The 11269-nt window shown below is 42.7% G+C and overlaps 1 protein-coding gene across 1 annotated transcript; it reads right to left on the bottom strand.

Annotated features, from left to right (window-relative positions):
- Positions 1–6847: 6847 nt before the first annotated feature.
- On the bottom strand, positions 6848–8038 carry LOC128984520 (uncharacterized). The gene has a single exon (XM_054403850.1). It carries the CDS (start codon positions 8036–8038, stop codon positions 6848–6850), a length of 1191 nt encoding a protein of 396 aa, XP_054259825.1.
- Positions 8039–11269: the final 3231 nt, after the last annotated feature.

The raw sequence follows: 11269 nt of genomic DNA, 5'->3' as shown, positions 1-11269 counted from the left end.
GATGATAAACAAAACAGCACAGCAGACCTCTCTTGATGGTTCCGGATCTTGTATGAGAAAGAATCAATCAAAATATATTGTAAACCTGCCTAGAATTGGTGCCCGACATATTGGGCAGGAATTGAGCCTGTAGGCACAATCTGTGCAGCAGGTATGCCCACAAGGCTGAATAAAAATGTTCGGGAGGGATGTTAAGCAAACAGCACAGCAGACCTCTCTTGATGGTTCCGGATCTTGATTGGAGCGCTGCTCTTGAAACCAACGGGTGATGCCCACCACTATTGCAAATAACGATGACACCATCAGCTGGAGTGTCCCCTGGGCTGCTGTATATCGAAGGTCCTGGTTCTCTAAGGCGATATTATTCACAATCCAAGTGAGGTCGGAAAGGTCCATATGCAGTTGATTTATATCCTGCCAGGCCTCCTCTGGATTTTCGACTTCAGGAATGGGGAATCGATGGTATTGCTGAAAAAAATACGAACATGTTAAAAAGCTATAGATTATAACCACACACACACACACACACACACACACACACACACACACATAAATGCACGAGCTTTTTATTTTGTGATAATTACCTGGAAAATTTTGTCTACTCGTTTCAACCGTTGATTGAATGGAATGTTGAAGCAGTAGACACATCCACAATGAGTACAATCTGACTGTAAAATGGACGGGCTAGGTGCACTATTGCTTGGGGATGGTGGTGGTGGTTCCTAAAAAATGTAAAATATATTATATATACGTAGAGAGAGAGAGAGAGAGAGAGAGAGAGAGAGAGAGAGAGAGAGAGAGAGAGAGAGAGAGAGAGGGAGAGATAGACTCACCTCATTACAACGTAGTGATAAGTCCAGCGGTTGTGGAGCTGGAGAGTAGGAAGTGGAAGGCCTTGTTCCGGCAGCAGAAGATTCTGCCAGGTCTAGAGCCTCTACGTTCCTCGACGTCACTCCGTATTCTCCTAAGAAGTTCCCTAAGGTGTTAGAGGATGGTGGTCTGTCAAATGAGGGAGACGGTGCCCACCGGGAGTCTCTTTCAGCTGCCGAAGGTGGTTGACTGTCGGCAGACGGAGGACCTCTGACAAAGAAGTCATCTAGGGTTAGCAGAAACTCCCTTATAACCGCAGAAGATGGCCGGCTGCCGGGAGATGGAGTGCGTAAATCAATATAATCGGGAGATGGGGTACGAGAGGAGTCATTCTGCAAATCAAATAACATTTCGGTCACTATGGTTTATTTTACTCATACACACACACCCACATATGTATATGAATCATACACACAGGCATGGAAGAGGTGATATAGGAAGCAGAGATTTTGGGTAAGACCTAAAGTATGTGGAAAAACTAAAATCTACACCTATTATAGTAGTTAAAGACAACGCTATTTGTTACCTCAGGGTTTTGAGGAGGCGACCAATTCTCTCCGGCGAATGAGGTGGAAGGTTGCGGCTCGTTTGGTGGAGTGCGCAAATCAATACAATCAGGAGATGGGGTGCGAGAGGAGTCATTCTGCAAATCAAATAACATTTCGGCCACTATAGTTTATTTTACTCACACACACACACATATATATGCATCATACACACAGGTATGGAAGAGGTGATATGGGAAGCAGAGATTTTGGGTAAGACCTAAAGTATGTGGAAAAACTAAAATCTACACCTATTATAGTAGTTAAAGACAACGCTATTTGTTACCTCAGGGGTTTGAGGAGGAGGCGACCAATTCGCTGCGGCGAATGAGGTGGAAGGTTGCGGCTCGTTTGGTGGAGTGCGCAAATCAATACAATCAGGAGATGGGGTGCGAGAGGAGTCATTCTGCAAATCAAATAACATTTCGGCCACTATAGTTTATTTTACTCACACACACACACACACACACACACACATATATATGCATCATACACACAGGCATGGAAGAGGTGATATGGGAAGCAGAGATTTTGAGTAAGACCTAAGGTATGTGGAAAAACTAAAATCTACACCTATTACAGTAGTTAAGGACAACACTATTTGTTACCTCAGGGGTTTGAGGAGGAGGTGACCAATTCTCTGCGGCGAATGAGGTGGAAGGTTGCGGCTCGTTTGTCCAAGGAGGAGGAGGCTGCGCAACAGCTCCAAACACCAGAAATAATAGAGCCACAAGCATCTTGGCAATTCTGTGTGACATAGGAAACAAGAGCTACTTTTATACCATCCTTTTTCCCCACCACTACTTCTGTTTGAGAGACTAGGGTTAAAAATAAAAACAAACAGGAGTTTCATACAAACATTGTGCGTTTATTGATGTTCTTTCAATGCTTAAATATCTTTACATCTGGTGATTTCCCTGCAGAGCCTGTGCATTGAATGCTATATGCTTTTGTCGAGGTGAACTCCTGCAAATCCTCCGACGTCAAGACGTCCACAAAGCGTGCCGGAAGAAATGTGACCTTCTCTTCCCCCTCGGCTGTTTCGATGTCCAGCAGGATTGTCGGTCTTCCGAACTTTGTGCTTACTTTTCGTGCAGCTAAAATTTTAGCTGGTTTGGTGAGCTCCCTCACCGCAATCTTGGGATTGTCGGCCTGACGCTCGCAAGCAGCCATACGTGATAAGAGATCCATCTGAAATCAAATTACATTATTAAATATGCAGCGTGTTGTGTATATCTTCTTTTCAGACACCTCGGCAATTGCAAAAGATGGAGCTCCACAGCCCATCTCTACTTACGTTAGCAGCGATGTGGTCTGAATGAAAGACTGGAGACGATTGTGAGCTCCCCTCAGGTGAGCTCTGGTTTTATACCTGGTCACTGTGTAAGGTGATACTGGCGCATATCCAAAAGCGGGTGATGACGCAATCTGATGCGGTGACTCATCAGATTGTGCAATCATAGCATAGTGGATCTAGGTTGTTTATGTGTGTGTGTGTGTGTAAGCTTTATTCGGTTCCCATCCACCTACGACAAAGGACTATTCCTGTTGTTACCTGTTCCACACTTTAGGTATGCAAACTGTGTGACAAAAGCGTGACGCCAAAGGTTAACACACGGCACGTTTTGCGGAGGTTGTTGACCTGCTCGATGTTGAAAGCAGCTTGTAGCTGTTTGACTCCGTTTCCACACCACGATAGGTTATTCAACCATGTCGTAGGAGCCTCGGCGCGTTTTTTATTTAAGTGAGTTTCCCCAGTAGGCCTAATCTCACTATAGGCTGTTTGTAGCTAACAGCGGACCCACATTTCCACACCACGATAGGTTATTTTAACCATATCGTAGGGGTCTTGGCGCGTTTTTTATTAAAGTGAGTTTCCCATTAGGCCTAATCTCACTATGCACTGCTTGTATCTAGCAGCAGACCCACATTTCCACACCACGATAGGTTATTTAACCATGTCGTAGGGGTCTTGGCGCGTTTTTTATTAAAGTGAGTTTCCCCAGTAGGCCTAATCTCACTATTGAAACGAGCCCCAACCATCGCTCATCTGCAGTGACGACCACTCCATAACAAAAATGTCGCCTCCTGTCTGGTACAATATTGCGGTACCGCAAAAACACTAAACTACTTTTTTTTTTTTGGTCCTTTGACAAAAATGTAAATGTGGTTATTTACTTGGTGAAGCCTTTCAATTAACCCAACACACATATTTGACAAAGGATATATTTTACTCTTTTATATGTTTTTTTTTTACTTCTCGTCAACCTGTTCATTGTGAATACGATATCAGGCTATTTACTAGGCGTACCGTTCATTTTAGCCTCAGTTTCACCTTTCCAGGTTGAACGGAGAAGTGGACTTTGTTTTTTCTGTTTCATTCTACTTTCTACACTTGCAATGCTATTAAATATAACAAGGTACTCAAATATACACAATCATACACTGTGTGGGCCGAAGGAAACGCAATGTTCTACGAGTTTTACCTCAACCCTCTCATCTACCCAAGGACTTACCAGGGCTTAGCCCCAGCCTAAAGGGTAGGTGGCACCTACACAGCTAGGAAACGTCTTAGCTCTATTTTAGTGTGGGTCGAAGGAAACGCAATGTTCTACGAGTTTTACCTCAACCCTCTCGTCTACCCAAGGACTTACCAGGGTTTAGCCCAGCCTAATGGATAGGTGACTCCTACACGTATATAGAGACAATCAGCTTCCCAACACACACACACACACACACACACACGTACACATGTTATATATAATAATATTGACTTTCTGGAATCTCATCAAAACTGTGACTCTGTTCATAGAGAAATTTACAACTCACATCTTGGTACAGCGCAATATTATCCCAGTCAACTTTGGTGGCGAATTCTCGAATGAAAGACTCGGACAGCTTCTGATAGCGACTCAATATGCTCCAAGCACCTTCACTGAAATTACCCGCCATTTCTCTGAGGAATGCCTCGGAAAATTTGATACGCGTTAAAAGTTTTTCCCAGTTAACTCGGTGAAAATAACGTCTCAACATATCAGTTGAAAAATTATAATGTGTGGAGAGCAAATCCCAATTCATGTACCGATCAAATTTCATAATAAAACCATCTGTCATCACCCCTTCGGGTTCTTTAGGCTCCTGAGAGAGAATTTCCCACACCTGTTCAGCCATGATCCGCACAGCACAAAGTCAAACTACAGACTGACACTAGAGAAAATATTTGATTCTTTTTTGTGCCGTGTGCAGAGCACACTTTGAAAACTCCCCACTGTGTTGTGGTAACAAACAATTTATATGGTTATCTTCTCTCTCCACCCCCTCTTTACCCTCATCTGATGTTATTTCCAGAACATTTGGATGAAAGCGCTTTAGGAATGTAACCTTTTCCAATCCTTTAGTGTAGATGACACTAAAAGAAGCACATAAATTACGTATTAACCCCTCATCGTATGGAATTGTTCCATCGTCCCAACGAATACAATGGTAATGACGTGTTAGCCATCTATTTGAACGCCTAGTTTTTTCGTCAAGATTGCGCAACACATATGGAGGACGAAATATAATCTGACAGCAGAGTGATTCTGCAACTATTGCAAATTCTTTTACAATAAACGTGTTATTGTTGTCTTTGAAAGCGTGAAATTCAACAACTGCTACTGGTAAACGGCCAGCGCTTGAACAACAACAACTCATTGTAAAGTGATGTTGAAAAATTAGGCAGAGATGGGGGATTTTCCGACCCCTCTTTGTTGTTTAACACCTCTGTTATGAATTCTCTAATATCGGCCTCGCGAGAAAACAGCTCCGTGAGGTGAATGTGCACGAGCGGAAGGCTATTAATAAACTGGACCCATTCTGCGTTGTTTAGTGCCAAAGTGTGTTCCCCGCCGTGAATGAATACGTGTTGTTTGCCAAATACCGAAATAACCTTCACACTCTCACCGGTGACGAGTGAAGTGTGAAATTTTTGGCCGAGCTCCATCGCTGCTGTGACAGCGTTGAAAGCTGTCACACCGAATTGATTGAATACATCCTGTGACCAATACACACTTCCTTTCTTTGATTTAAACAAAACGCCAATCTGGTTGTCTCTATTTTTGAATACCCCCGTAATTACACACTTTGTCACATCGTGGTCCAGAAAGAAGACTTTTTTCAAAAAAATACCGGTCAGCAGGTTTATTCCCTCTGTAGGTTTAGGCACGGTTTCTATACTCACCTGGTCAGCAACAGCTGTGGCAGTGGCCACGTCCTCACTCGACGGCTCCATCATTGAAACTGAGAGATTTCGTAACGTTCACAGGTATCGTACCCCTCAATGGGGTTATTCTCTAGGGGGTCTGAAAGCGCGGGCTTTGTCACTTCCGGTACCCGTGTGTCCAGTAGTGACCTTCCTAGAATAATTCGGACATTATAGGTGTCGGGGGCGACATTGACATCGATACATCTTTCATTTAAACTAAAAACACCCAATTGTATGGTGAAATCGTATTTCAACTGATAAACGGTAACAATGTCAAATTGGCTGTAGAAACTGACACGCTTGAGAACATTTTCAACGCTACACGCTTTCCTTAAGAGATACGATCCGGGGAACGTTTCAATCCTTATACGGTCAAAGCAGGAATAGTCTGCGACGTGATAGTTTAGCATGCCCCCGTCACGGTCAAACGATCTGCCGTCACTGATATTCTGGCCGTTTTTATAAAGCGATACTAACACCTTCGCGAGTCTATTCGTCACATAGTCTTTACAAACTTCAAAGCTGGCTTGAATCACCTGTACATCGTCCACTACCTGTGAGGCCATCTTAACGACTGAGACCCTCATCTGCCTCCGCCTCCGCCTCCGCCTCCGCCTCCGCCTCCGCCTCCGCCTCCGTCTCCGCCTCCGCCTCCGCCTCCGCCTCAGCCTCAGCCTCCGCCTCCGCCTCTTCCTCCGAATCCTCCTGGTAAAAGGAAACGTACTTTTTTCGATCTCTCAACTTAATCCGCACACATTGAACATTGGCAACTTCAAGATCAGGTAGACTGATATAGTGACGGGGTATGTCGTCGTCGTCGTCGTCGTCGTCGTCGGTGTCATTCTCTTCATCGTCATTATTTAGCATACTGTTTAAGTCAAAAGATTCTCTATGATAATCATCTTTATCGCCATAGACATGTACATCCAGCGTGTCATACTTATGGAAATCAATTAATAAATTAATTAAATCCACCGCCGCACGAGACAAAGCAAATTCTCTTATAACTTCAAATTCGATTCGATCAAACACTCCGACTGTGGTGAAATCCAAACTCAACAGCCTGCCGTTCCAATCTATTTTACGTTTTAACCTACCCTTTTCAAAGAGGTTAACATAAATCCACGCAATGTTCTGCCACTTTTTTTCTTCCATGTTTATCAGACAGAGACCAGCTGTAGACTAAAAACTATACAGTCACCTTACTTACAGAACCGGTGAGTAACTTATAGGTCATGTGACTATCGTGTATTAAGAGACAGTATGCTGTAGTGCTGGCGGGAACCGCGTTCTTTGTTTCAAAATCCACTCTCACGTCTACAGGTCCCGACTTGATTGCATCATTTTGTTTGGAGCAATCGACTACGTATAGCGGGACATTGGCGTTGAACTTTTCCATTGTGACAGCGGTTTGACCGGTAGACTGTCTACCATAATATGATTCTAGAAATCGACAAAACATTTCGTAAAATAGTGTTTTATCTCCGTTAATGTTGTCGTAGGGGAAATATTGAGAATTCAAATACACCTTGATGTTTGTCAAGTCGCAGTGGTCAAACGAGGACATGTCTTTAGCGTATTGATTTTTCCTATCTTCCTGAAATGCCAAAATGACATATCGAGGTTTCTCCAATTGTGCTGATGTTTTAACCGTCCACGAGTGTATATTAGTTTGTGGCAGTGACGGGTATTCGTGAAGCTCCCAAGACCTAAAAGGTATATGGACCGTGGTGTCCTTTTCGATCATGCGCAACATAGTAAGTCGGTAGGAGTCGGAAACGTTCACATGAGGAACACGCCAGTACACCCCTGTAATTGTTATAGAAACATCACTCGCGTCATTACTGATTACAGCATTTTTATCTGAAGCGGAGCGCAGAAGCACCAACTCCTGTTTGTTATTTACAATTACACGTCTGTAGTCCTCAGCAAAACCGAGTAAAAGACGTAGTGGAACGGAAAATGAAAACTCTTTGGACTGTAATTTCTCGCCAGGGCCTAACCAGCAGGCATTCTTCAACATATTCACCTCATGGGGTCTGATCGAAAGAACATTTTTCATAGTTGTTGTAATACCGACATTCTTTGTCCTATCCACTTCAATACCCGCAATCTCATAGCGTATTTCATCAAAGAAAAACGCCACCGCGTTATTCACGAAATGCCACGGCGCCTCTGTTCTATCAGTTTTTGTACTTTTAACCGTACCCTTAACGAGCAATGTACTCTCAAACGGTGCTGTAATAATATCCTGTTGACTGATCGGTATTCGGATCTCATCGTTATTTTTAAACGTGGACGACGCGTATGGCTTGTGAGTGTGAAACTCCATGCCGGTGATGGCATCACTGTACTCTGCCTTTGTGTTTATATCCAACATTTTCAACCTTAAATCCAAGAGACCGCAAAAACTTAACACTCGACGATGTTAACCGTACAACGTCTTTTGGCCTACTGATGTTTGGAACAGGTAATATGTCCCTAAATACCAGTCCCATTGTTCTTTTTTCTAACGTGTAACCTAACAGACAATCTTTCGTTTCTGAGATTAATCAAGTTGCCGTCTTGATCGCGCAGAGATATCGACACGTTGTTGACACTTGAAACGTTCACTGGTAAGTAAATTATTGTGTTAGGTATCTCGACTATTTTATACCCTGGACCTACATTTGGGTAAAATTCGTGCACCGTATGACTTTCTCTGCCGTTATCAAACGATCCACAAACAATATTACACTCGACACGAATAACATCAACTTTCATTATGTTGACTGTAGTATCGGATACATGTGTTTTCCCAGCTTCAAGGACTCTATTGGAGAAGCCTAGCAAGGATCCGATTGAATCGCCTTTAGTAAAATCAACACTCTGTGAGCAGAAAATTTCCGAACGTAAGGTGCTGTTGTTAGCTGTGAGCTTAAATTCCACATCCTTTCCCAGTTTCGCCTTTAAAGTAGACTCTATATTTTCCACTTCATATGCCCCTTCATCAATACTGACAACTCCCGCTTTACCATAGTAAAACTTGTTATTTATTCCAGATTCAATGTTGGGGATTGAATGAAAAGTCATTAAATCCACAAGTCCAATCTCCCACTCACCATCGCTCATGTCAACAGGTGGAAAGTATTCATTTGTAATATACGATCCACGACCGCTTAAGCTAAACATTTTTGCAGAGAAACTCTAGACACAAATGCCCGCAAACAACTGAATCAAATGATTGCACTCTACGATAATTATAGAAGACTTCACAGTTGGCAAAGTACTGCAACAGTTCTAGCGGAGGTTTTAAGTTGCCAAAACTATCAAAATAATGCACCCGACTACCCTCTTTTCTATAGCACACCCAATGTGTGCCTTCACCCACTGCCGAATCTAAGTTTACAATAGCAGTCTCATTTAAGTTAGGTCGAACAGGTAGAGTGTCTCTCATATACACTCCGCGAAAATGAGGGATTTTCAGTAATTTCGCGTAGTATTTCAAGTCGTAATTTGTCAACGGTCTTAGCGGGATCCACGTTTTTTTTTCCTCGTATTCCGCTTTTTACGTTTAACTCCACCCCCTCTAGGGTAGGGACGTAGATACAATCCTCTACCTCCAGGTGTCTTTTTCTTAACTCTACGAGTCGATTGCTTCTTCTTCCTCTTTCCACCACCAAACTTTGCCTTTGTCTTCATCGCTGTAGTTACTGCCCAGGCAGCCGCCTTTTCTCCTACAGACGCGTCTGATGATTTAAATCTACGCCAAGCGCGTTCTGCTAGCTCCTTATCTGCCTGTTGTCTGTGCGCGTTATCTTTGTACCTCGAATATGCGATATCGTGCACCTTACACGCTTCGTCTAGACCGTTAATACCTCTATCACCTCTGGCTAGTCTCTTTTTTAACCTTGTTCCAGGTCCACAATAATTATAACCCGGCAGGTGAGCTTCAAAAGGTAAAAGGTCCACAGCTTTGTTAACAATAGAAGATATAAGACCTTCTCCGACGACGGCTCTTTTGCGTCTGACCGATGTTATCCTCTTCCCAACCATTTTAATACTGATTGGAATGAGATATTTTAACTTGTCTTAAAAAGGTCGTCCCAGGTTGCTGTCTCGTGAACAACCTGCCCCCTCCATTCGTCATATGGGGTTAGACTCACGCGTTTCGTCTGATTCATCTGTTTAAACAGTGAATAGGCTAATTCCGCGATAATTTCTTTGACGTACTGCTTGTTTACAGCATCGCTCAATGCTTGTGGTTTACTAACATTCGCTATTCGCCTACCCTTAACATCCCAGGATTTATCATTATTAGGTAAAATTGAATTACGTTGAAGATATTGTAGGGTAATCGCATCATGAGCACTTGATGGATCAGCGACATGACCTAAACGTTTATCCTTAAAGTTCCATGCTAATGAGCCTTGTAAAGGTACACGGTTGTCCATGTACAATTTATTTACAGCATCTCCCGCTCTACTAGGAGGTGCCAAGTTTTGGATAACCGTATTTTTTACATCAAAAGCCCCATCTTTATTTTTAACTAAGGCTGTGCTGTTTAGACACTGAAGATTTACCGCATCCGCGTCTTTTACCGGCAGTGCTACGTTCCGAATAACTGCATTTTTTGCATCAAACTCTCTCTGTACACTTTCTCGTGTTATAGCGTTTTCTTTAAGAAACAATAGATTAACTCCGTCTCTATCAGCTTTCGGCTCTGCAACGTCTTGCAACCGGTAATGGTGTATTGAGTATGCTTTTGCATCAGTCAATTTAAGCGGCGTATGAAAATCCATATACTGCTTAGACACAGCATCATTAATACTAACAGGGTCAGCTATATTACACACACGGGTGTTTTGAGCATCAAAATGACCACTTTGCCTTGTCATACAGTTTAAAAGTGATTCCGCGTGGGTTCTAAAATTAATCACATCAAAATTGTCCTTTGGATTTTCGACATTACACAAACGTTTACCCTGCATATCATAGTTACCATCTTGAGTCAGTGCAAAGCCCTCGCCCTTTGGCCCGACAAGAGCCTTTTCCTTTTTCTCGTAACGTCCGAACTTGTCTACACCCATTGTAAAAGTGATTTGTATCTACTATTGCCCGCCCCTTTTATAAACCCAGCTTCACGTAGCTCCTCCACAATATTAAGGATTTCATTACTATGAGACGTGTTTCCAGACTCAGTTGACGCGGTTAGTAGTTTCATTCTGCTTACAAGTTCATTAGGGTCGTCCCAGTGAACAATATCCCGAGATGTAGCAGTCTTCCAAGTCATGCCCCGGCCCTGTTTAGCGGGAAATAATTTTCTAATGACGTGTTTGTATTTCAAACTATTATCCCTTCTTATTTGCTTGTAAAAGCTGTATTGTTTTTTGTGCGCGTTTGTTGCTACTAATATATTCTTGTATGTCTGTAGGTCTTCACTATTGTATAGATCCTCATCGGGTAGTCGTTTGAACAACAATTCGTATAAGCCGACTGTAGGTTGATATTTTGTATTATTTATAACCAATGACCCGTCGCTGTCAAATTCTAATTCTTTATCACCAATCATTAACTTATTGCCGTCACTATTGTAACGGGGACCATAATCATGATCAATTATTCGAGACTT

The sequence above is a fragment of the Macrosteles quadrilineatus genome, unplaced genomic scaffold, assembly GCF_028750875.1.
Source record: "Macrosteles quadrilineatus isolate MER2022 unplaced genomic scaffold, UCM_ALF_1.0 Scaffold_2__2_contigs__length_208266976, whole genome shotgun sequence".
Taxonomy (NCBI): Eukaryota; Metazoa; Arthropoda; class Insecta; order Hemiptera; family Cicadellidae; genus Macrosteles; species Macrosteles quadrilineatus.
This window is presented reverse-complemented; position numbering and strand designations above follow the sequence as displayed.

Coding starts and splice junctions, on each gene's coding strand:
- LOC128984520 (XM_054403850.1), bottom strand. CDS start 8,038: ATGTTGGATATAAACACAAAGGCAGAGTACAGTGATGCCATCACCGGC.